Source organism: Phodopus roborovskii, unplaced genomic scaffold, assembly GCF_943737965.1.
Source record: "Phodopus roborovskii unplaced genomic scaffold, PHOROB, whole genome shotgun sequence".
In the NCBI taxonomy this organism is placed as follows: domain Eukaryota; kingdom Metazoa; phylum Chordata; class Mammalia; order Rodentia; family Cricetidae; genus Phodopus; species Phodopus roborovskii.
This window is the reverse complement of record NW_026126448.1, coordinates 10,940,581-10,967,765: the sequence shown is the minus strand read 5'-3', so window position 1 is coordinate 10,967,765 and position 27,185 is coordinate 10,940,581. Positions and strand designations below refer to the sequence as shown.

Here is a 27,185-nt window from a genome sequence, read left to right as displayed (position 1 = left end):
TTTTGTGCTGGGCAGTGGTGGTGCATGCCTTTAATCCCAGCACTCAGAAGGCAGAGGGAGGTAGATTTCTGCCAGCCTGGTCTACAGTACAAGTTCCAGGACAGCCAATGTTATACACTGAGACCCCGTCTCAAAGGGGGGGAAAAAAAGAATATTTTTGCTTTGCTTCTTTAGTTATAACTTTAAAATTTCCTGAAGAAGGAGGAGGACCCTGGTGTCCTTGACATGAAGAAGCCGGACCTCAACAGTGGTAGGCTGCTAAATTTCCAAGTTTCTCAGCTTTGCTGGTTACTTAGCTACCTTCCTCCAGGCTTGTTAAGGAGTATTTTCTCCCAATAAACAATGAAGATATATATATATATGTGTGTGTGTATTATGTGTGTTTATATATGTATGTGTGTGTATGTATGAATGAATGAATGACTTGCCACAACACAGGAAAAGATGCTCCAAACATGTAATAAGAATACTGAATATGTGAAGAAATCATGCCAAACAGGAAAAAGATAAGTCTGGTGGCATAGGCCTTTAATTGCAGCTACTCCAGAAGTTGAAGCAGGAGGATTGCATGCTCAGGGCCTGTTTGAGCTGCAGAGTGAGTTCAAGGCCAGAGGGGTGGGGATATAGCTTAGTTACAGAGTGTTTACTTAGTATGCATGAGACCCTGGGTGGTTCCATCCCCAGTGCCAGAAAGGAAAGAAACACACACACACACACACACACACACACACACACCACAGACAGACATAGACACCACACACACAGGATAGGCACTTTAAGGGAACCAAACTACTAGCATATCCATACAAAGGAATGAAGGAATGTTCAACCTTACTAGAAGTTGGGGAAGTAGAAACAAAAGCCACAGCAAGGTATCTCTAAATAGGGCACAAATCTTTATAACCCAAACACAGAGGAAAAGGCAGGGAAAAATCTGAATTCAAAACTAGTCCTTTCTAAATACACACCAAAACTACATAGTGAGACCCTGTCTCAAATACACATGTCTGTGTGTACATGCATGCATGTGTGCATACATGTACCAGAATGACTAAGAGAAAAAATACATTTCCAAGTGTTAGAAAGAATGTGGAGCAACCAGAACAAGTGGGGAAGGAAACTAATCCAACTTCTTGGAAGAATGCTTTAGCATTAGCTATTAAGATCACTAATAGGCAACGATTCTGCCCCTAGATGTGTATAATAGAAATGCCTGTCTTTGACCGTTAGAAGCATAAAAGTGTTCAGGAGAGCATTATTCATAATATCAAACTGTAAACAATCTAAACTCCATCAGCAGAAAAATGGATAACTAAATCATGCTATATTCATGCAATAGATTACTGGAGAGAATGGAAGTTATCTTATTGGAGAATGGTTACATGTAACTACATGAAGGGTACTCACAAACTTAATGTTTTCACCCTGTCATTTGAAAGTGTGTTGTACCCCTGGATATTTTAGTGTATGCCTCCTAAGAATGATATCCTGTGCAAACCAAAGGTAATTTCATGCCACCTAAGGTCAGCCTGTTCTCAGTTGCTACAAGTTATTGCAAAAATATCTCATGTTGTTCTCGGACCTGTTTGTTCGAGATCAGGTCTTGCTATGAAGCCCAGGCTGGCCTTGAACTTGAAGTTCTCCTGCTTCAGCCTCCTGAGTGCTGTGACTGCACAGCACAGGGTTGCTTTTCCTTTTAAACTAGGACCCAACTCTTGACTTTATGAACTACAGTTTGTTATGATGCCTGTTTGTTTGTTTAGTTTGGAATAGTGGCTCTAACTTTTCGCCCTAGTGCATTGACTTTTTGAAGGGCTCAGTTAATTTTGGGTAGGAATTTCAGTTTAAAAATATTTTAGGACTGGAGAGATGGCTCAGAGGTTAAGAGCACTGTCTGCTCTTCCAGACGTCCTGAGTTCAATTCCCAGCAGACACATGGTGGCTCACAACCATCTATAATGAGATCTGGTGCTCTCTTCTGGCTTGCAGGGACACATGCAGGCAGAACACTGTATAATTAATAAATAAATAATTAAATAAAACTTTAAAAAAAAAATTAGCTGGGCATGGTGGTGCACACCTTTAATCTCTGTACTTGGGAGGCAGAAGCAGGAGGATCTCTGTGAGTTTGAGGCCAGCCTGGTCTACAAAGTGAGTTCTGGGACAGCCAGAGCTGTAATACAGAAAAAAACACTGTCTCAAAACAACAACAACAACAAAAAAAACTAGATTTATTTGTATTATTTTGTGTGCATGAGTGCTTTTTAAAAATGCATATACATCTATGCACCAAATGTCTGCCTAGTGTATGAGGAGGTGGTGAGCCTCTATGTGGGTGCCAGGAATAGAACCTGTGTCCTTTGCAAGAATAACAAGTGCTCCAAACCACTGAGTCCATTTTCCAGCCCTGGATTTCAACTGATTTTTTTTGTTTGTTTGTTTTTGTTTTTGTTTTTAACTGTTTGAGAAACTGGAAGTTGGGCTGGTGTGATGGTTCTGTGAAATAAGGCACTTGCTGCCAAACCTGATGACCTGAGTTCAACCTACAGGACCCACGTGGTGAAAGGACAGAATCTACTGCTACTAATTGTCCTCTGACCTCCACGTGTATGCCACTAGCCTGTGTGCACAAACACACGTAAAAACAAACAAGATGTGTTTAAAGGGGAAAAAGAATCTGGAAGTTAAGTCTTGAGACTTGAAGGAGAACTGTTGTGCCAATTTGGGGGAAATGGTGAAGAATGTATCCAAAATACTGAGGCTGTTCGCTCAAGAGGAGAAACACGTTTCTACAGCCTGGTGATATTTATCCACATGGACACACCTACTGCAGGTTTGTCGTTTAATGTACTAGATCTAGTAGCTGGGCCCATTTTTAAAAATAAATTTTATTTATTTTATTGTATGGGTATTTTGTCTGCATATGTGTCTGTGTGCATTATATGTAGTCTGCATATGTGTCTGTGTGCATTATATGTAGTCTGCATATGTGTCTGTGTGCATTATATGTAGTCTGCATATGTGTCTGTGTGCATTATATGTAGTACCATGGAGGCCAAAAGAAGACATTGGATGCTCTGGGACTGGAGTTAAAGGTAGTAGTTAAAAACATAAATAAGATGGGTGCTGGGAATCAAATCTGGGTCCTCTGTAAAACCAGCAATCTCTCCAGCCCCAGCTGGGGAGTTTGAAATATATATATTCTAATATAATTAATTGTAGCATTTCTCCCTTTCCTTTCCTCCCTCCAAATGGGCATATTTTTAATAGACAAGGCTCAGCATAATATGGACTTGCTCTGAAAGCTGAGATGACAGACATTGTTTTGCATATATAGAAAAAGATATTGAAGAAAAAAACATGGGATGAATTACTAAAGATATTATTCCTTCTGTCACCTGCCACTGGTAGGAACCCAAGTAAAGTCTTGAATCTCACTTAATTGTAAAAAGTGCTTGCAAGGACACAGCTCTGGGTTTGGTCTAGCCACCACCACTAGAATGATGTGCCCAAAAGTCCATCTTCCACCAGGCATGGTTGCAAAGGCCTGTAATCCCAGCAGGGAGACATAGAGTTTAAGGATATCCTGGGCCTCATAAAAAGATGGTTTCAAAGAAAAAAAGTAAAAAGAAAAAGAAAAGGGATAGTTTGACTGATGGAGTGTTTGCCTAGCATGGATGAAGGCCTGGGTTCGATCCCCAGCACTGTGTAATCTGGTCATGGTGGTACACACCGTAATCCCAGCACTATAACCAAGAGGTGGGGCAGGAGGATCCAGAGTTCAAGATCATCATTGGCTGCATAGTGCTTGAGAGCATTCTAGGCTATTCAAGGCCCAGTCCAAAGAACAGGTATGAGAATCTTTAAACACCATTTAGTAGCCATTCCTCTGGAGACCAAGAATGCTAATGAGGTGGTGGCGAGACTGCCTCAGAGGTTAAGAGCATCTGTTGCTTTTATAGAGGATCTTCAGGTTCAGTTCCCAGCATCCACGGGGTGACTTAAAACTGTAACTTCAGTTCCACAGGATTCAGCCCCTTCTTCTGACCTCAGTATGTGTGTGGACCACATTAAATTAAAAAAAAAAATAATGTTGATGAAATGCATTTCCTATTTTCAATGGAGTCATGAAATTCCTAATAGTTGCCTTTAACAATGATATCAGAATGGATACCAAGATCTTTGGAGATGGATAATTGGGAATAGGGTCTCAAATAAATGGCTACTTCATCCATGTAGCTAAAATTTCCCCAGCTTTGGAGACAGACATTACTGAGATGGAAATGAAGCCTTGCATTCTACTGCTGGACCTGAGCTAGTGGGCAGATTCTGAGCCCACTCAATAAGGCCAAGATGCTGTCCTGAGAAGGTAACTTAAAGTCCCATTGGTACTTATGTGTCTCACTCCTGGCCTTCTCCAAAGGGGAGTAACTGTACAGGTGGATTAGAATGTTAGCTGTTGCCAGTTCCTGCATGCTTGTAATTCTCTTGTCCAGTTATCTGGTGAGACAGTATGGAGCCTAGGTAATGAAAGGTTTGCCTAAGAAAGCCTCACCCAACAGGGCCTTCAGCCTCCCTCACAGATCTTCACCTTCCTGAGTGGCATCTAGTTGGTATCTTTAGATCTTTTCCCTCAGGCACTCTGGATTCACTGGAGAGGGTTTTTCAGATACCCCTATGGAATGTAGATCAGATGGGACATTCTGGAAAGAAGGCTTGGAGTCCTAAGTTCTTTGTGCATGTTTTCACTTACTCTTTCACTTACCCATCCTATCCTCCATGTTCAGCATAGAACTGGTCCTCCTCTGTGGCTGGTGCCCATTAGGTCCCCTCTGAGATGGCATCTCCAGGCTCCTGGAAAGACACATAGAGGGCTGCCCTCTGCCTACAGAACACAGGGAGGCTGGAAGTCAGTGCTGCACCAGCAGTGTCTCATGAGAATTCGGCTCTTAGCATCACTTTCACTCCCATTTCAGTATACCCCAGGCGATCATCTGTGTCAAAGATGGTCCCTTCTGGTTCTTCTCGACGCTTGCTTAGGGCTTCAGCCTCGAGTCTACTTAGCACCCACCTCTGTTTGCCAGTTTCCAAACTGTTATATTTCTCCTTTCCCATTCACCTTGTCCTGTAGATTTGTGTCTAGAAAAGGTGAAGAGGGATAATCCTGCTTACCTTCCCATGTGCTAGTGAACACTGCTCTTTGAAAGTGAAAAGGCTCCCATAAAAACTGGCGTCTTCAAGGGGTGGAAGGGTGGATGACCTGTATGCTGGATGGAAATCAGGCATGCCTGACATCCCAGTACTTACTTGCTGTGAGTTTGAGGTCAGTGCAGGTTCAATGGCAAGATCTTGTCTCAAAAATAAGTAGAAATAAACCAAGCAAATTCACTGGAAGCAGAAGCTCAGAACCAGTGTAACTGTGACTAAAGAACAATTTTAAGTGTTAGGAATTTATCCTTTCAGATGCTAACTGAGGTATGCCCTGTGTCTAGGAAAATACAAATTATTCCATGGACAGTTTGATGAATTGTCTTTCCAGGGTATGCTATCTATTCCAGGTCCATTAAATAGGAGATTTCAAGGACCCTGTTGTTTGGGGGAGGGTAGTGCAGACCGGTTAGACATGATGGCTCACTTCACAGGAGAGGGAGACTTCCAGCTCATTGTTCACGCATTCGGGGATTGTCTGGGTTATCTCAGAAGCAGAGCCTCAGACAAAGAAGGGCACACAAGTCGCTTATTAGTGAAACTCAGGAGACCCAGTGGGGAGTGGAGGGGAGGAGACAAGGAATGAAGAGTGGAGTAAAGAGTTGTTACTCTTGGGTAGCTTTCTGTGTGTGACATCATCAGCTGCTCTCATCCCTCTTCCTCTTCTTTTTTCTTTCTTTCTTTGAAACCAGTTTCCTTTGTAGCCCAGGCTGTCCTTAAATCTCCGTCTCCCTGTTGGGATTATAGGCCTTTGCTATCATGCCTGGCAGAAGATGAAGTTTTCCTTTTCCTTCTAGTGGTGTGGCTAGATCAAACCTAGAGCCACAGCCTTGCTAAGAAGGGACTCTATACGTTTTATTTTTTATTTTAAAAATCTTTTTGTGTATGGGTATTTTGCCTCCATGTTTGTCTGCTTATTTGCTGGGACAAGTCATTAGCCCTGAATTACAAATTTTCAAATGGATCACTCAGATTAATTTTTTTTAATGTATTTTGTTCTCTTGTTTTGTTTCATGGTTTTTGTTTTGTTTTTAGAGACAGGGTTTATCTGTAGCTTTGGAGCCTGTCCTGGCACTTACTCTATTGACCAGACAGGCCTCGAACTCAGAGAGATCTGTCTGCCTCTGCCTGCCTCCTGAGTGCTGGGACTAATGATGTTCACTACCACCCCCTTGTTTTTGATTTTTAAGACAGCATTGCTCTGTGTAGCTTTGGAACCTGTTCCCGAACTAGCTCTTGTGGACCAGATGGTCTCGAACTCACAGAGATCTGCTAAATGTACTTTTTAACATTAAAAATTTTTAGTAATTTTTAACACGATAGAAATCCTTCATATAGATATTTTAATCTTCTTTTCTGTATTATGATTGCAGTTAAGAAATAGGGAGGAGAGTGTGATGCGCACTCAGAGGCTGTTACACAGGAAGCAGACTAGTACTCATGGAACCCTGGGCTGACCAGAGTACTGCCTGAGTGCATTCTGCCAGGTGACAGGGGCAGGCCAGTGTAATACCTGAATCTTTACATCTTCTACCTGCAGAACCCTCTTAAAACTGAGAAGCAGGCCCAGGTTCCTTTCTGAAATAGGTTATTGTAGCTATGTCAATTGATTAGGTTGTTTCCTTAAAAAGCTGAATTCCTTGGCTACAATGTTTTTGTTTTATGATCTGAAGTGCTTTCTTACTCAATGGGAGATAAATTGTTCTCTTTTGAATACCTTTATTAAAACAAAACAGCAAGCTGAAACATCACTCAGTTTTAGTTCCTAGTTCAAACAGCATTGGGAGGTCATAGCTTGTTTTCAGAGAACGTTGTATTTATTTTGCTTAATTTGTACATATTAGCAATCTAGTATGCATTTTTCTTAACATGTATAGTTTATGTAAATATGAGTATGTGCTCATATATGTATGTTTGACATATATGTCTGACATGTATGTCCATGTGCATATCTGTATGCATTTTCCCTGATGTGCCTATTTGGGTGTGCCTGTGTGGATAGTGAGGTAATTTTAGGCTGAATCATGTAAATTTTGTTTGTCAAAACTGGTCAAATATCAGGAACTTCATATGGTTTAATTTAACACATTTTTTTTTTCTCAAACTGGTTCCAAACTTGAAATCCTCTTGCCTCGGCTTTTTAAATGCTGGGATTACAGATATATGTCAACTACAATTGCTCAAATAGCCAATTTTCTCCTACAAGTCATTTTTTCTTTTATTTGCTTTTTTGAGGAAGAGTTTTAGCCCAGTTTGCTTCAAACGTCTTTTGTGGCCAGATCTTCCTGCCTCCACCTTCCAAGTGTGTAGATTTTCTCACTACTTTTAAGTCTGCTTTTAAGATTGTTTGGTATTGCCAGGTATGTGACGCTTGCCTATAATCCCAGCAACAGGAGGCCGAGGGAAGAGGATTGGCTATGTTCAAGATCAGCCTGGCCTACAGAGTGAAACTCTGTCTTACAAACCATTTTGCAGGGCAGCTGGTGCACACTCTATTAGGGAGGGGTAGGGACTTCTCTAACTGCTACCTGTGAGCCAGTTTGGGTACAGTGTGAACCTTGTGCACACCACTCTTTGCTCGTCCTTTTGACTTTCCCTCTATGGCATGTCTAATCATGTCTTTTGCCCATTTTCCCCACTGAAGACTTTTTTCTTTTCATTTCCTTCCAACACATTTACATAGTTGAAGTTGATCTGATATTAGTAGACAGTAACTGTGGGTTCAATTCCCAGAACCCTTGTTTAGAAAAAAAAAAAAAAAAGCTGGTGCAGTGGTATGTACCTGTAATTCCAGAGATTAGGAGGCAGGAGACAGGAGAATCCTAGGGTCTTCATGGCTGTGGCCCAACCCAATCAGAGAACTAATGTAATGAGACCCTGTCTCAAGTGGTTGTCCCCCACCCCACCCCACCTCCACACACTCTTTCTAGGCTATTACCAAGTATTCCAGATTCTGGAGTCTTATTGGTGATCTCTGGGGCAACAACTCTATTTTATTATTATTATTTTCTTATTTTATATATCTATCCCAGTTCCCTCTCCCTCCCTTTCTCCCTCCCTCCCATTCCATTCCTCCCCCCCCCCCCCCACACACACACACACTCCACAGGGAGTGTGATGCCTTCTGGGAGGGATCAACAAAATCTGTCAAGTCATTTGGAGTAAGGATTAGGCCCTCCCTCCCGCCTCTAGGCTAAGGGAGTATCCCTCCATGGGGGATGTGCTCCCAAAGTCCTTTTGTGCACTAGGGATAGATACATCCTGGTTCCACTGTCAGAGGTCCCTTAGGCTGCCCAGGCCTCCTAACTGAGACCCATGTTAAGGGGTCTGATTGGTTCAATGCTGATTTTCCAGCTATCAGTCTGGGGGTTCATTAGCTCCCCCTTGTTCAGGTCAGTTGTCTTTGTGGGTTTCTGTGGCCTGACCTTGTCCCCATTTTCTTATCACTCCTCCCTCTCTGCATCTGGATTCCAGTTCTGCTCAGTGTTTAGCTGTGGGTGTCTGCTTCTGTTTCCATCAGCTACTAGATGAGGTCTCTATGATGGTGGATAAGTTAGTCATCAATCTCATTATCATTTTATAGAGTCTCCAGGGTTCATTGCTGGTGTGGACTGGTGGAGAGGGACCGCAAACTCTCATGGGAATGACCACACAGATTTTTATTTTTTTGTTCACTTTGGTTTTTTTTTTTTTTTTTTTTTTTTTTTTGGACAGGGTCTCTCTACATAGCCCTGGCTATCCTGAAACTCAATATGTAGACCAGGCTGGCCTGGAACTCACAGATATCTGTCTGCCTCTGTCTCCTGAGTACTGAGATTAAAAGCCTGCACCATCATGCCCAGCCAACCACATATCTTAAAAGTCACACACACATACACCCTTAAAATATTTTAAGTCATGTGAAGCCCCTCCACTCAAGCTGGACACCTGTGCTCAATCTAAGAACTCATGTAAAGGACAGATCTGATTCCACAAAATCATCCCTTGACCTCCATACACATGCCACTGGCGTATACACCAGCCTGCCCCTAAACAATAAAGTAAAAGAAGTCAACCACTAATTACTTTGTTTCAGAAAGACCATTTCAATGCCTAAGAAAAAAACATGTGGTACAAGCAGAAGAGTCTGGATTATGATCCCCAGGATCCAAGTAAAACCTGGGTGCAGTGAGACATCTCTAATCCCAGCGCTGGGGAGGAGGTGAAGACTGGTAGGTTCCAGGAGTTCACTGTACAGCCAAAGAGGGGAGTTCTTGATTCAGGGAGAAGCTGTGTCTCAATCAGGTGGAGAGCAATAGAGGGAGGCACAGCATTAACTTCTCACCTCCACAGATGCATGTGTGGGCCAATGGGTGTGGTGGGCAAAGGTTTGAAATCCCAGCACTGAGAGACACTGGCAGGAGTGTTGCAAGTTCAAATCTTGCTTAGGGTACACAGTGAGTTTGAGGACAGCTGGGGCTAAGTAGCAACATTACCATGGCTCAGTGGGAGGTGCCTGCTGCCAAGCCTAGTGACCTGAGTTTGATCCCAGGGCCCATGTGGAGGGAAAGGACAGAGAACTTCCAGAAGCCATTGTCTGACCTCCACACACCCACCGTTTACTCTGTTGTAGCATGTGTGTTCATACCCCTGGAATACATTTCTAAAAATGTAATTAAAAATGTAAAAACATGAAATACAAAAAATAGGTTAAAATTTTTGTCGAGTGGCCTTTTATATTGTCCTAAATCAGTTTTATAAATGTATCCCAAGTTTGTGTTTTTTCTTTTATTTATTTATTTTATGTGTATGAGGACTCTGTCTGCATGTCTGCCTCTGCTCCGGAAGGAGGCACCAGATCTCATTACAGATGGTTGTGAGCCACCATGTAGTTGCTGGGAATTGAACTTGGATCCTCTGGAAGAGCAGCCAGTGCTCTTAACCCCTGAGCCATCTCTCCAACCCCCAAATTTGTTTTCACATTTCATTTTAGACCAATGGAAATTTCTGGTAGATAAGGGATCTGAGGATTAACTACTCAGGATCACTGATTTAGATTGTCTTTGATGAATTAAAAGGGAATGTTTCACTCCAGCCCTTTGTTTACATAGAAGAGGGCTAATAAAAATGTTAGTTGGCTCATTTCTAGAAGTGATGTTTTAAGTAAATATATGATTTTTGCATTGTTATGGTAGAATAAGCTAGTACTAACAGATGTCAAAATTTTACAATGAATTTTGGACCGAAATTCTATCACATATATGACCTGTCTCATAACAATATGGATGTATTTAACACTAATGAACTGTACAAGTATTTCGGTCTGAAGGCTAGGGCTCAGTCAGTATAGAGTTTGCTGTGCAAGCATGTGGACATGAGATAGATTCCCCAGAACACATGTAAAAATGCTACACACAGCAAAGGCCTTTAATCCCCGCACTTGAGAAGCAGAGGCAGGTAGATCTCCGTGAGTTCAAGGCCAGCCAGGTCTGTCTATGGTCTGTCTATCAAGTTTCAGGTCAGCAAAGGCAACATAGTTAAGACATGCCTCTCTCCAAGTCAAACAAACAAAACCAAACCCAAATGGTGCCCTGTTTGTGATTTCAATGGCTGGAGGAGGCTGAGACAGATCAGTTTCTGGGAAAAAACATGGGTGAAACCTGAGGAACTACACCTTAGGCTGACCCTCTGACCTTTACATACACATGCACCAGTGTGGACTCACACAGTAGTGTTTTAGTTTAGCTTAAAAGTAGACCTTTACTCATTACAGCTGCTGTTGTCGCCTAAAAACGATTTGCTATTATTATTTCTACCTGCATCTACCGAAGGTCATACTACATGGAGCAGAGGTCTGATTGTGCTAAAAAGAGAAGTTTGGGGCTGGAAAAGATGGTCAGAGAGTAAAGGCACTTGCTGCTAAACCTGGTGACGTAAGCTTGATTCCCAGGACTCAGGAGGTTAAAGGAGAGAACCAATTCCTGCAAGTTATCCTCTGACTTCCATATGCATGGTATAAAAATAGAAGATGGAGCATGCTGATTCTTAGTTCCTAACTTTTCGGTGGCATCCCATATGTTTCAAATTGGCACAATGTTTTTAGCATGGTTTGCCTTAACCATCCTGAAGTCTTGCATCTTACTACACATGCTCCCATCTCAGGGACTTTGTTCTCTGCTAGAACAGTCTTTCATTTTGTTGTTGGTGGTGGTTTTTGGAGACAGGGTTTCTTTGTGTAGCCCTGGCTGTCCTGGAATTAACTCTGTAGCCACACTGGTCTTGAACTCATAGATCTACCTGCCTCTGCCCCCCGAGTGCTGGAATTAAAGGCAGGGGACACTACTGCCTGGCTAGGGCAGTCTTTCACTAGATAGCCATGACCTGACTTCTTGCAGATCTCTGTTGCACTTAGAGCATCATATCAGAGGGCACCTTCTCAGCTGCCTTCAGTAAGGCAGTGCCTACTGCACATAGCTCTTAGTGCAGTTGCACCTGGATATCTTTTATCATTCCTTTCTCCTCATTACTGGTTTGAAGTTGCACATTCCTGTTCTTTCAGTGGTTGCCTGAGTTACAGTATGCATTGAAAACTCTCAATATCTTATTTACACACACTCTGTCATGTGTGCATGTGCACAAATACCGATGGTTTCCAGGTATCTACCAAAATAATTCAAGTTATGCTTTATTTCTTTTAAAGTAAAGAAACATTAGTTTCTGGAGCTCCTCCTGGGGTCCAGGAAGTTGAATTAAGAGTCTCAGGCAGGCTTGGTCATTTCTAAGTCTTCACTTAACATTGTAACTGAAAACTTATGTTTAGGAAGCCAAACACTTACAATTATAACGCTATCTGCTAAAGAAGACACGGGTTTATTTTTTCTTGTAACATGACTGTAGAGACAAATAAATAAATAAATAAAAAGCCCAGAAGTGAAATAAAACGTGACCATTGACTTGTCACAGGAGCGTTTGGAGCCTACCTCTGAATGACACAGGGTGTCTGCCCAGGAGATAATTAATTCCTGCTGTGAGAGGGACTACTTAGCAAGATAGGAGCCAGCTGGCCCACGAGATAAAACTAAAACTAGTTTTCCCGGCTCCAAAGGCCTTCCACCCCATTTCAGCTGTACACTCCCTTCTCCAGGAGCACCGGATGGGTTTGATCAGCGGTGTGTTTAATAAATTCTCTACTGTCCATTTGTCTATTTTTTTTCAAATCATTTTCAAATCATTAACAGTCCAAGTGCTACTGTCTTCAACTCAATGGGCAGTCAGAGATGTCCTTGATCCAAGATCACAGCCCAAGACAGGAAAATATTTTCGCTTCTGAAATTTCTCCCGCGTTGTTCTACTTCAGTCAACCCCCTACCCCTTTAAGGGATCTGCCGGTCCTTTCAGGTCCTAGTCAAGTAAAGAGGATCTCCTATATCCATCCCAACTCGTTATCTTCCTCCCACTCTTCTGTGAGCACAAAAGTTCAGTTTTCCAGCTAGCTGAGTAAAAGCTGCTTCTAACTCTGATAAACTTACTGGATGCTGACTTTCCAGTTCTTGCTTTGGTAACCCTCTCCTATCATCTCTTAGATATTATCTTCAGATGGGTTCAGTTTTCTCCAATGTTGACTGAACTTTTTAAAGAGATAAGTTAAAACCAGGCACCGAGGAAGGCTAATCCAGTCGGACTGGCGACTTTTAAGTGGAGACTGGGTCACAGAGACACGAGGCGCTCCCCCCAGCTGCAGACACACAGTAGACATTCCGTGAGAATATGGGAAGAAAGGGTCCCTAGCCGCCAGGGCCGTGAGAAAACACATTCCTATTGTTTGAGCCACCCGGTGTGCAGTGTTTTTTTAGGGCAGCCTTAGCAAACTAATACATGCCTTCAGGGACATTAAAAATATATATCCCGGAATTTTGTTTTTAAGTTTATTGTTTTCTAGGCCCCTGTTGCCATTTGGGTTGTCGTCTATTTATTTTTCTACTTATCGATTTCACCAGAATGAGGTTAGGAGAAGGCAGGAACTGAGTGCTATTTAGGGCTGCATCCTGAAGCCGGAAGAAGAATGAAAGAATGACGGAGAAGCGGCTTCCCCAGGAAGACCCGCCGGGGCATTTGGCCCGGGAGACCCGGAGCAGGCGCCGGGGGCTCCGCTGGGCACCGCCCCTGGCTCTGGCAGTCACCGGCGGCTTCCGGCTTCCGGGATCGCGCGGCACCCGGGAGGGCGGAGTTACGGGCAGGGCGCCGGCGCGGGCGGCGGGCGGTGGGCGGGTCCCGGGTGGAGGCGCCGGGCAGCGGCGGGGCCTGAGGGGCGGGGTGAGACAGTCGCGCTGTGGCATCTGAACCGCAGCCGGCGACGGGCGTCCTGGGCGTCCTGGGCGTCCAGGGCTGGCGCAGGAGGTGCTCGGGTCGGACGCCCGTCAGCGCCGAGCCTGGCTCCCGGGTGCAGCGGGTGAGAAGTGGGAGAAGGCAGTGTCCAGTCCCGAGGCCAGCGGTGCCCTGCGTCCCCACGGAAGCTTCGGTGTGCGCTAGGCGCCTCGGGGAACGGATCCCGCCACCCGGGGCTACTCCAGAGAGCCTCCGGTGAGTAAGAGCAGGTCGGGGTGGCTGGCACCGAGGATGGGTCCCAGCAAGCTTCTGTGATTGTCAGCGTTTTCGGAAGGAACAGCCGAAAGTTTTTGCACTTAGTACCCGGACTTTTTACGTTTTCGGGGCTATATCCACCAGCTCCGGTCTCGTTGGACACTCAGTAGTTCACCTTTCCTTCCCCTCCCCCAAACTTCAAAAAGTTTGTCCCCGTCCCCCGTGGATGGAGCCGCTTTTGGGCTCTCAGATCCACTGGACCTGGTCCTCTGTAGTGATATATATGATTTATTAAAGCTTGACTGAGGATTCAGAAAAGCAAAATTATAGCCACAAACCTTAGAAACCAGGCATGTGCCTTTAATCCCAGCAGCCCGAAGCCAAGATGTGGAGATACACACCTTTAACCCTAGAACTCAGGATTAAGAAGGATCTCTGTGAGTCCAAGGCCACCCAAATCTACACAAGAGTGATTCATTCTAAAAGAGAATTATAGCTCATACCTTTAATCCCAACATCAGAGAAGTATGTAAGACAGAAGCAAGGTCTCAGAGAGCCCTTCGTTCTTGGTGAAGAGCTCGTGCGTGGATCGGTCCTTTAAGCCTGAGCTAGAGGTGAGAGCTAGAGACTGGCTGCTTTGCTTTTCTGATATTCAGCTTGAAGTTCGAACCCCAATATCTGTCGCTGGGTCTTTTATTTATTCGAGTTACAGTTCCCGGTATCAGCAACTACTCATCGCTGTTAGGTTGTTTCCAATTTTGCTGCTACGGTCAGTTCTGAAGTGATTCTGGTTGTACTTGACATACATATTTCCTCCATCCGAGTTCCATGAGAGCATGTACCCCTCTGTCAGTTTTAATTAGTTTTGAAACGAGGATTCTTTTCACCAGCTGCTGGGCATCTTGGGTGAGTGATGGGGCAGCTATGTGGATTGTTTTATCAGCCAAGATACTTAAGCTGAACTTTAAGTTCAGATGTCTAATTGTTTTTTAAAATAACTTTAAAAGATGATACCTTGGGGCTGGCGAAGATGGCTCAACCAGTGAAAGCTTTTGCAGCCAGGTCTGATGCCCTGAGTTCAATCCTGGTGGAAGGAGAGAGCCGACTCTCAAAAGTTGTCATGTGACCGCCCCCCATAAATAAGCACCTACAAATTTTTAAGTTTAAGATAATGCTGTTGCAGAGCTTTAAATGAGAAGGTTTAAATTATTAACTTGGAGTTTGCTGTAGGCCTAACATCGTCTCAACACTGCATCCCTGTGAAGCAGTTACCACTCGCGTTTTATAGATGGGAAACTGAAACTCAGGCTTGAAATTCTTTAGAGCTCTATGTACATTATGCTCTCGGGGGTACTGACATCAGAGATTCTTTCTGGATTCCAAATATGTAGGTGGAAGGAGCATGCAGTTTAGGAGGCGGGAAGGTCAGGTCAGGGTGTGTGGGCATTTGTACATCTTTGTATCTGTGTGTTTGGAGTTGAAGGGTGCTTCTGTATCCAGGACACTGTTATTTCAGCCTTGAGCCAAATCTTACCTTTTTGCAGTTATAGATTAATTTCTGGACTTCTGGTTCTATGATAGGTGCTCTGGTTACACCTTTTTCTTTCTTTCTTTCTTTCTTTCTTTCTTTCTTTCTTTCTTTCTTCCCTCCCTCCCTTCCTTCCTTTTTCCTTTTTTTTGGGGGGCAGGGTTCCAGACAGGGTTTCTCTGTGTAACAGCCCTGGCTGTCTTGGAGCTCTCTGTAGACCAAACTGGCCTCGGAATTCATGGGAGTGCTAGGATTAACAACATGAGCTGGATCTCACCTTTCTGCCTTTTGATCAATCCTCAAGGGTACAAATAGAATTAGTGAGAAGGCTCAGAGGGGAAGGGCACCCGCCAAACTTTACAACCTGAGGTCAGTCCCTGTGACCCACGTGGCGAGAAGAAAATGGCTTTCTTAAGTTGTCCTGTGACCTCCACCTGGGCACACAGACAAGTAAATGAATACTTTTTTTTAAAGTACAGCCAGGTGTGGTGATGCTTGAACCTTTAATCCCAGCACTCAGGAGACAGAGACAGGAACTCTGTGAGTTCCAGGCCCGCCTGGTCTATAGAGTGAGTTCCAGGACAGCCAGGGTTATACAAAGAAACCCTGTCTCGAAAAAGAGAGAGAGGTACAAAGGACTTAACCCTTAATCTGGCTCTCAGGATTGCCTCCACATCTGTTTCCACAGTTCTTCAGGTCATGATATGGTCTCTGATATTACAGGGTCTCAGCAAACTTTGTGGGTAGAAGCTTATGATCTGAGAAGATCCATAGGACTGGGAAGCCCACCCTCAGAAGTTCCAGCAGTTTCCCCAACAGAAGCTGCCACCCACAGTGAGGTGGGTGCCATCATGCCTCAGCAGCTCCTGATCACCCTGTCCAGTGAGGCCAGCACCTGGGTGATGCTGAACCATCCTGAGAAGACCAAGGAGGGGGCCTCCCCATGGGAGGACGTGACGAAAATGCTTGAAGGAGAAGGTGAGGACAGACTGATAGAGGAGGGAGTAGGCCTTTGAGGATAAGGAGGTCTGTGTGGGGTCCGTGCCTGGTTTGGGGGCCAAGGGATCTTTGTGAAGGAAATGCTGGGTTCCCTCCTCTAGTTCCTAGTGACTTGTACTGTGCACTACTTGCATCTCCCTTCCCCAGATACAGTATACAGCAGGAAGATGGGCCACAGGCTTCCTGAGTATGGGATCTAACTCAGAGATGGGGACTCAAAGGCCTCTGTCCCCTGAGTCTCAGGTTTTCTGCAAAGCTCCAGGTCATCTTAACTCTAGTCAGTATTAATCTTTTTGCCATCATCTTCCTCTGAGTGGCAGGAACAAAATGCCTGACTACTCTCATTTTATCTAAGTTATTGTCAGTCCCTTTAGGGCATGTCTAGGTCTTAGTCTGTTCAAAAGTAGTTAGTTGGGAAAAGGAGTAAATGTTCCTTGTGATCTCTTCATTCATATCCATAATGCTTGGTATCTAGCTTAGTGTTTTGTTGTTTGCTTGTTTTTTTTTTTTTTTTTTTTTTGGGGGGTGTTGCTTGGTTTTTTTGGGGGGTGTTGTTTTTAATGTTCTAGCTAAGGGACTGTTGCTAAGCATCTTAACAGATGGAAACAAGAATAATTACCCCTCTTTGTTGCTGGTAATGGTGTTTTGTCAGTGTCTTATGTGTAGCCCAGCCTGGCCTCCAACTTGCTGTGTAACAGAGGCTGATCTTAATCTGTTACACTACTGCTTCCATCCTCCACAGAGATGCAGGGATTAGAAGTGTGAGCCACCCCTGCTTATTCATGCCTGGCATGAAGAACTTTCTTGAATGCTTATTTACTAATTGGTACAGTAGATACATAGAGATAAAAATAATAGCAGATAGCCTTTAAAAAGTTCTTTGGCAGACAAGGATCAGGAAGCCGTCTTCTGATTGCATGTGCTAAGTCATTTCCCTGCTGAGCAGTGGTGGCACATGCCTTTAATCCCAGCACTCCAGGAGGCAGAGACAGGCCGATCTCTGTGAGTTCGAGGCCAGCCCTGGTCCTCAGAGTGAGCTCTAGGACAGGCTCCAAAGCTGCAGAGAAACTCTGTCTTGAAAAAAAAAGAAAAAGAAATAAGTCTAATCAAAGGTTAAGAAGTTGAGTGTGTGGCTGAGGCCAGCCTGAGTGACAGAGTGTGACCCCGTCTAAAAAGAAAAGCAAGCCCAGTGTGGTGTGGAAAGCTTCAGCCCCAGTGCTCAGGAGGCAGAGGCCAGCCGGCCTCTGAGTTCCAGGCCAGCCAAGGCTGCATGCCCTTTGTGAGTGTTTGGGAAAGGAGCCCTACCAGGGGGGAGGGGGCCAGCTTTTCTATTTGGTGGTGTGGGAAGGTTACACATCTCATGGTTTTTCTCTTTCTATAGCTCCAATATCACACGATACTTATGGGAGCCAACAAGAAAGTTTATCAGAAGGCGTGACCTCTAGCATCCTTGCAACAGAGTCCCAGGTGTGTTGGAGTTTCCTCTTATTTTTTTGACATTCCTTCTTAGTTTTTAGGTATGTACACTGCCTTTTTGAGAAGTGGAAGTAGGTTAAGACATACAAGTTACTGATATATAAAAAAATTAGACTTCTGTGGTGGCAATGTCAGAAATCAACATTGTCCTAATTTCAGGGTAGAAAGCAATGTTCCCGAACTGACAGAATCACTTGGCGTCTAAGATAAACATCAGTAAAATAATTAATGTATTGGAGAGAGGAGAGGACTTGTTGGATAGGAGTGACTGCTACACACTGGTAAAGACCTAAGTTCAGATCCCAGCCTCGGCATAACGATCTGGGTGTGTTGTAACCCTAGTGTTATGGGGGGTGGAGATAGGGGGATTGCTGGGGCTTGCTGTTTGCCAGCGCAGCTGAATAAGCACGAGCTGGAGGTTTGAATATGACAAAGAATGATGGAGGAGGACACCCAGTGCCCTCATGTTCACCTGGGCAAACACAGTGCACACATGTACATATATTACACACATACATATACATACATACATACATACATACATACATATGTACACAACAGATTAGATAAGCAGTTTCTAACATAAATAATAGCCATCAAATGTGTAAGTAGAATTCTGTTCCAAGGTTCTTAGTGATCTGTGAATATGACTATGACCATTGGTATAGCATTAAAAACAGGAAAAGTGAATAGAAAAAGAAACTAGTCAGGCCACACAGCCCACACCTTTTAGCAAACAAGAGAACTCAGAACCATTTAGGTATTTGTGGCAGCAGTAGGTCATCACTGCCTGATAAAAATTTGGTTGAAACAGAAGGAAATTCTAGAATAGGTACAAAGAAATACTAACGGGCTGTAGAAATAGCTCTACAGTGGTCAGTGTACTTGTTACTCCTACAGAGGACCCAGATTTGATTCCCAGAACCCACATCACGTACCTCCTAACTTCAGCTTCAGAGAGATCCAACACCTCTGGCCTCACAGGCACCTGCATGTACATGGTATACATACATACACACACTCTGACTCACATGTACACATGCGCGCGCGCGTGCGCGCGCACACACACACACACACACACACACACACACACACACACACACACACACACGACAAATAAATCTTTAAAAAACCCAGAAATAATTACTGGGAGATTATTGGAGCTGGAGGGATGGCTCAGTGATTAAGGGCATGTACTGCTCTTGCAGAGGACCTGAGTTTGAGCCTCACATTCATGTCGGGCCCCTCAAGATTGCCTGTAAACTGGGCATGGTGGTGCATGCCTTAATCCCCGCATTCAGGAAGCAGAAGCAGAGGCAGGTGGATCGCTGAGTTTGAGGCCAACTTGGTCTACAGAACGAGTTCCAGGACAGCCTACAAAGCTACAGAGAAATCCTGTATAGAACTCCCCCACCCACCAAAAAGTTTATTTTTAGACTTTTTTCTTTTTAAGTTTTAAAAGGTGGATTGTTTTTGTTTTTGTCTGTCTCTTTAGGTCTGATAGTTTTGTTTATTAGTAATTAGTATTTACTTGGAAGACAATGAGTTCTATTGAAGTTTGGGCTTGAGGGAAATCAATTTTGCTTCCTCTGAAGTTTCTCTGATCAGAAACACACTGTCTTTTCTGTGTTCTCTATACACAACCCTGGCCATCGTAGCACTCACTATGTAGACCAGGCTAGCCTCAAACTCACAGAGATTGCCTGCCTCTGCCTCCTGAGTGCTAGAATTAAAGGTGTGCACAACCATGCTCGGTCTGTCTCTTTAAACAGACCTTCAATGCATTATGAAATAGCACACTGATTTACAGCCATCCCAACCCAAACCTATCAGTCTTCTATGAAGTATCCTTCTTTCTCAATCTTCCTAATGCTATGACCCTTTAATACACTTTTTCATGTTGTAGTGACCACCAACCCTAAAATTATTTTTGTTGCTACTTCATACCTGTAATTTTGCTACTGTTATGAATCATAATGTAAATATCTGATATGTGACCCGCTTGAAAGGCTCCAGAACCACAGGTTTAGAACCACTGTTTTAAAATCTGCAGTGTGTTTTTGCCTGCAGTCCATTTTGATTAGCTTGGCTGTCTGGTTTTTCCACTACTGTTTGCACAGAGCCCCTTTCCCATCTCTCTTTCTTTAAGCCTCTGACTACAGTGTGGCCTTACATACTTAGTCCTCTTACACAGTGGTTGCTTCTATGTGTACTGTGTTCTTTGTCCTGTTTGTATTTGTTACTTTGTTCATCTTCTGCTACCTTCTTTTGGATGGAATACTTTTTCATTGTCCCATTTTTGTCTTATAATGATTTTGGCTACTTTAAAAAAAAAAGTCCCATGGTGGTGCATTCCTGTAAGCCCAGCTAACCTGACCTTGTTTTTGTCAGTCCAGTCTGCCTTAAGTGACAGTGATATTTGCTGCTCTTGCAAAAGATCTGAGTTCGGTACCCAGTACCCCACACAGTGGCTTATAACCATCTGTAACTCCAGTTCCTGGGCCTCCTAGTGTACCAGGCACACGTGGTACATATACATACACACATGTAGGGAAAAGACTCACATACATAAATAAATCTTAAAAAACCAAAACAAACAAGCAACTTTGAGATTCCATCTCACTGTAGTCAGAATGACTGTCATCAAGAAAAGAGGCAACAGATGCAGGTGTAGGGAATGCAGGATGTAGGGAAACGGGCCCTTACTCACTGCTTGTGGGTTCTAAATGAGTCAGTATGGAGGTTTCTCAAATAATTAACAAAATACTTCTATATGACTGCATTATCCCACTCCTGGGAACATACCCAGAGGACTCTGTTCCACCACAAAGTCCTACATATCCATGCTTATTGCTGTACTATTCACAGTAGCAGGAAAATGGAACCAGCCTAGATGCCCTTCAGCCTGCGAATGGGTAATGCAGACATGGTGTTACACAATGGGACTTTATTGGGCTGTGAAGAAAAATGAAGTCATGAAATTTTCCGGAAAATGGGTGGATCTGGGAATGGTACAAAGTCAGGAGACCCAGACTCAAAGATAAATGCCACGTGGCCTCTCATGCGCGGGCCCTCACTCACGGTATCCACAGGCCTGTGTGTGGGCGGGGGAAGTGTGGGAAGTAGGCCGGAGATGAGAGGGACAAAGAGGTGTGAAATGGGAGAGGGCAGTGACACCAAGGTGACTTGAAAGTGGGAACGAGGCTGTGGATTGGCGTGTAAAGGAACACGCTTCAGGGACATGAGGGAGAAGACGGTTGGAGAATCAACAGAAAACCAATTTTGTTGTAAAATGCCACAGTGAAACGTGTTCTGTGCGTGCTAATGTAAACTCTTCGAGGAAAACAAAGGGATGTGTAGGCATTGGGGACAGTGAGTGCCACGGAAAGCACCTCCTTCCTCGCCCCACTCACCTGCTCTTACCTCTTCTGTTGTCCCTTGTCGCAAAGCCACCTCCACCATGCGGTTCCTGGTCCTCAGTCTGAGGCATTTGGCCCATTCTAGAGTACTTTCCCTCGGATCCCACGGATCCCACGTGACTGCCCCCCCCCATTAGTGCCTCCTGTCAAACCGTTCGCTCGCTGCTCTCACTACACCCCAAAGAGAAGATCACCCCGACTCTCACTGGCTTTCCCACTTTCTCATCTTTTTCTGTCCTGTGCCGTGTGCTTAGTCATCTATAGCAGTCTCTAGACAATCCAGGCAGAGCCAGCAGCGGCTCCTGGGGAAACTGGTGTGGGTTTTCTCTGAACTTTGAACACTGCCGGGTTCTTAGAACGCTCCTCAGGTTTTGACTGGGCTGTACTGACTCACATTGCCCGTCTGATATTCCAGGAATCCTTGACTTTCAAGGACGTAGCTGTGGACTTATCCCTGGAGGAGTGGGGGCAGCTGGCTCCTGCACACCGGGATTTGTATCGGGAAGTGATGCTGGAGAACTACAGGAACCTGGTGTCAGTGGGTAAGGACCAACCAGATGTTCATTCTCCTTTCCTTTCTGTCGCTGGGATAAAATCCCCCCACAAAAAGTAAAGGCTTATTTGTCTCATAGCTTTAGTTCCCATCCATTATTTTGGGGAAGCTGAGGCAAGAACTTAAGCATCACATCTACAATAAAGAGCAAAGGCTAGAATAAATACATCTTTGTTTGCTTGCTTGCTCTCAGCCAGCGTCCTCTACTCTAACATAGTCCAAAGCCCCAGACTGGGGAATGGTGCTACTCACAGTGGACTGAGCTCTTCTCTTGTTAATCAAGACAGCTTTCCATACCAACTTGATCTAAACAGTTCTTCAATAAAGAATCTTCTCAGGAAATCCCCAAAGGATCCATAAAACAAACTTTAAAAATTACACATCAAAAAAAATCTTCTCAGGTGGTTAAAAGTTGTGTCAAGTTGACAAATAAAAATTAACCATCATGTCAACTGCCCTCCATAAACCTGCCCATTATTGGAGAGCCACTGTTGCTAAACCGTTGATGTCATGGGTGCACTGGGTTTTGGCTGTGGGTTCTGTATTGGAGATTTGTTGTTCCTTTGAAGATCATGCCAGGGCATATTGATGAATTCTTTAAGGGACAGCTTTTTTTTTTGGTAGAGCTAGAAGAGAGATATGCGACCCTATTGGGTATCAGAATCCCGAATAGCAAACGGTGGACCGGAACTCTGGGGAGGGTCTCAAACAGCAGCATCAACATTATATAATTCTTCTCTAACTCTGAGCAGGATATCAACTTTCCAAGCCTAGTGTGATCTCCCAGTTGGAGAAAGGAGAAGGACCATGGATGGCAGAGAGTCAAGGCCCAGAGGACCCCATTCTTGGTGAGACCAGGGTGCATGAGTCCTGTGGGTAGGTAGGCCAAGAGCGCTTGGGTCTTCCTAGGCTGTGGGGAAGGCTCAGGGCTGGCGGGACCTGCACTTTCCCGCCTCCCTATTTCAGCCTCCCCATTCAGCCTCCCCATTGCTCCTTTCCTGTCCGATCCTTCACGCCTTCACTGCAGTCAGAAGGGACAGGAGTCTTGCCCTCATTCGAGTTAAATCCGATCCCCTCACAGAACAGGGAAGTCGCTGACGTTAACATGGGTCTTTTTTCAGTGCCACATTATATTCCACAGATCTTTTCCTCTTTTGCTTTTATCCCCCCCCCCCACTATTACCTTATGATCTCAACTTCAGTTTCTCCTAACTCACATATATAATTTTCCTCCAAACAACTTCGTAAAAAGTCCTGCAAGCGGGCTGGCGAGACCGCTCGGCCGGTAAAGGTCCTTACTGCCGCGACTAAAACCCCTGAATGTGACCCCTGGAAGCCACAATGTGAAAGGAGAGAACTGACTTCCTGACTGCCCTCCCACCTCTGCCCACATATGTACACACAAACGTAATTTGAATAATTAAAAACTTTCCTCTCACGAAGAATCAGGGAAGTTAGAGGAATAATTCGGTGATGTTACAGCCTTGGCAAAAATGCTGAGTTCTGAGAACTCTGAAGCTGACTGGAATGCAAAACAGTGAAACCGATTGGAAGGTGGTTTGGTGTGCTCGAGTCAAAGGAAGGCACATCTGTCCCATGACCCAGCAATGTTCCTCAGCCATCTTAGAGGATTACTTGCCTATGCACAAGGACAGATATGTGCACGTGTATGTTGACCACAGTGTCTGTTTAACTGCCAATGTGGAATTTAGGACGTAGTGGAGAAGGGTCAGGAATTCAAAGCTAGTGTGGTTTACATGAGATTCTGCCTCAAAAAAAAAAAAAAAAAAAAAAAAAGCTCAGGATTTTCTCCATAAAGGTCTTACACATATTACATGTCCTGCATCAGATTCATCATGAGATACTGCACTTGCTACTGTAGATGATATATTTCTTGAATTATATCTTGTTTATTGCTACTAAGTAGTAACACTTTGAACATTTTTATTTTGACACTTAAAAAATTTTTTAATTCATTGTTTTGGGGCATTTTAATAATATACTGTTTCAAAATGTATATTATTATTATTATGTAGTCCAGGCTGGCCTTAAACTCAAGGTGATCCTCCTGCCTCAGGTTGCTGAGTATTGAGATTATAGGTAAAAGCCATTACACCCTCTCAATATTTCAGAATTAATATTCATAATGATTTAAAGTAGCCAGCCGCTTTGTTTTACCCTGTTATAAATAGTAATTGCTTGTACATCCTCCTTGGTTTTATCATCCACACTGATAATGATGAGAATACAGGCTTCAGGTGCAGGAAACTGCCTGCACGTGCCAGGATCACAAAGCAAGCAGCCAGCAGAAAAAGAGGGAAGCTGCTGTGAGTGTTGTTGGTTTCTTGGTAGACTCTTTAAAAGTGACCTTGTAGAGGGTTTTAAAATGAGCACCAGCCGGCCACTGTGGTGGCCGCAGCCCTAAAGGGAGGGGCAGGAAGGGCAGGGGCAGGTCGTGACGTCATACTGGTGTGTATGAGAGGGATGAGGCCAACCTGGGGCTCTTAAAGCGCTGCCTTAAAAAAAATCAAAACCCCAAATAAATAGCAAGTATTTATTTATTCAGTGAAATAGCAAGCAAAATTCCATATTCAAAGTTCAGTCTTGCTTTCTCTTCCTCAGACCAGAGCCAAGGGCCTGGCGAGCTTAGACTTTGTTACTGTCTCTGTGGTGGCACACACCTGGTGGCACCAGTGCTTGGGAGGCAGAGGCAGGCGGAACTCTGAATTTGAGGCCAGCCTAATCTACAGATTGAGTTCCAGGATAGTCAAAGCTACATAGAGAAAGCCTGTCTTGAAAAACAAAACAAAAACCAACCACGGGAAATTAAACCTTCTATGAATACAAACTTATCACTTGAAATAGTAGTTAGTAATGGTGTAATAGATAACTAAGTAAGAAAACTAGCCAAAACTAAAAAAAGAAAAATTACTGTTTTTTGAGTTTCATACATGTATCATGTGCATTCTAATTATTATAGTTAATCTTCTTCCCACCTGTATTTTGAGTCTCAAAAAATTAAATAATATTTAAAGACCAAAACAACTAGTCAGAATTTTATGAGACATCTACCTTAGATATAGCAGCAACAGCCATTCTGGGTTTCTTGTATGTTTCCTTTGCATAAATGAAATTATAGATATTTTAATAGCTTATAGGGAACAGAGCTAAACCCAGGGACATAGTAACTCCAACTATTAGTTAATGGTAGCATCATGTTCTTGTGAGTACTCTTATTTAGGTCCCTGTGTTCTGACCTGGAGACTCTGTGCTGCTGCTGGGGATGTGCGTGACATCAACTTAAAGTCATATCCTAGAAGGCATAACCCAGAGTCATTCTTTAGTGTTCTTAGAACACAACTAAGCCATTTTTGTGATGCATAGCTAGCATTTGACAGGTAGAGGCAGGAGGAGCAGGAGTTCAGATACTCCTTTGGCTGTGTGAGGCCCTGTCTAAAAAAAATAAAAAGATACACAAAGAGAATTGAATGGTGCAAGTTTTGCAACATATAAAAATAGATGCAAGCAACCTATTCAGTTTATTTTTAATTGTTTATTTTTGAGATAGAGTCTCATGTGTCTCAAGCTGGTTTTGGACTTCTGATCTTCTTGCTTCCACTTCTCAAGTGAAGGGATTACAGGCACATGCTCTCTCATCTAGTTTTTACTGTAACCCAGGGTTTCATGTAAACTAGGCAAGCACTGCCAACTGAACAGCCCCATTCTCTATTTCTTAATTTCATTTCTTACTGCCTGGCCAGGTGTATAGCTATGTCTAAACACAATAAAAATCCCATGCTGCTTTCTGTACTGTTATCTAAATCTCTATTCTGTAACACAGTGGTTGCTTTTTAAAAAGGTTTATTTATTCATATATTTCATGTACATGAGTGTTCTGTCTTCATGCGCACCAGAAGGAATCTGATCCCATTACAGATGGTTGTGAGCTACCTACCACGTGGTTGCTGGGATTGAACTCAGAACCTCTGGAGGAGCAGTCAGTGCTCTTAACCACTGAGCCATCTCTCTAGCCCCAGCTGTTGATTTTTTTCAAAGCTTCATGAATGAGTTATTCACATTCTTCTCTCTTTTTTTTTCTTTTATGTCTTTCAGATGTGAAGAATAAACCAGAAACCAAGGAGTCAACTGCAGAAAATGACACTCCCCCTAAATTCTGTCATGGCATCATGATGGAAAGGCTCACAGAGGATGATGCCATCTGTTCTGCATTGAAGAAAGCCTCCAGCTACGATGCTACACTAGAAAGGCACCAGGAAACCCGTGGAAAAGGTGTGAGGCCAGCTGTTTTGACCCACAAAAAGGGATGCCAAGAAGCAAACAAATTTGGGGAAAACCTTGAGGGTTCCAATGTTATCTTAGAACAGAGGCATCATAAATACAACCCAGGTAGGAGGAGGAACAAATGTAAGTTAGATTCAACTAACGATCCAATGAGCTGCATAGGAGCCAGAATGTATGGATGTAATATATGTGAAAAAATGTTCAAACAACCCATTCACCTTACAGAGCACATGAGAATTCATACTGGTGAGAAACCCTTCAGATGTAAGGAATGTGGAAGGGCCTTTAGTCAGAGCGCATCGCTTAATACCCACCAGAGAATCCACACTGGTGAGAAACCCTTCGGATGTGAGGAGTGTGGCAAAGCCTTCCGGCATCGCTCATCGCTCAACCAGCATCACAGAATTCACACTGGAGAGAAACCGTTCGTCTGTGATAAATGTCAGAAAGCCTTCAGCCAGAACATCAGCTTGGTCCAACATTTGAGGACGCATTCTGGAGAGAAACCCTTTAGCTGCAACGAGTGTGGGAAAACTTTCCGACAGATTAGGCACCTTAGTGAACACGTAAGAATTCACACCGGGGAGAAGCCCTATGCCTGCACTTCGTGCTGTAAAACGTTTAGTCACAGAGCATATCTGACACATCACCAGCGAATCCACACTGGGGAGAGACCCTACAAATGTAAGGAATGTGGGAAAGCCTTTAGGCAGAGGATACACCTTAGCAACCATAAAACTGTTCATACAGGAGTGAAAGCCTATGAATGTAACCGCTGTGGGAAAGCCTACAGGCACGATTCATCCTTTAAGAAACACCAGAGGCATCATACTGGCGAAAAACCTTACGAATGTAATGAATGTGGAAAGTCCTTCAGCTATAATTCATCACTGAGCCGACACTATAAAATACACAAGAGGAACTCTTTTCAAGATAATGTTTAAAAAATGATACAGGATACATGAACAAAAGGCAAATTGGTGATTCTAAGCTTTAAAATTTCAGAACTCAAATTTAAGAAATTGATAATGACAATGGGAATTTTTTATTTTGTCAGTAGTATAAACAAACACTACATTGATTACCACTGTCTGCTGACACTTTGCAAAATAATAAATCCAGCGTTATAAAAAATTCATAA

General features: G+C 43.7%; 1 protein-coding gene across 2 annotated transcripts; it reads left to right on the top strand.

Annotated features, from left to right (window-relative positions):
- The first annotated feature begins 13,485 nt into the window (after positions 1-13,485).
- On the top strand, positions 13,486-27,185 carry LOC127225288 (zinc finger protein 69 homolog). Of its 2 annotated transcripts, XM_051188684.1 has the most exons (7): positions 13,486-13,767; positions 16,019-16,273; positions 17,676-17,761; positions 21,605-21,731; positions 22,495-22,590; positions 25,856-26,032; positions 26,270-27,185. In XM_051188684.1, exons 2-7 carry the CDS (start codon positions 16,147-16,149, stop codon positions 26,986-26,988), a joined length of 1,332 nt encoding a protein of 443 aa, XP_051044641.1. In that variant the 5' UTR covers positions 13,486-13,767; positions 16,019-16,146; the 3' UTR covers positions 26,989-27,185. The 2 variants fall into 2 exon arrangements, with proteins under 2 accessions (XP_051044641.1, XP_051044640.1); XM_051188683.1 differs by having other exon boundaries at positions 25,856-27,185.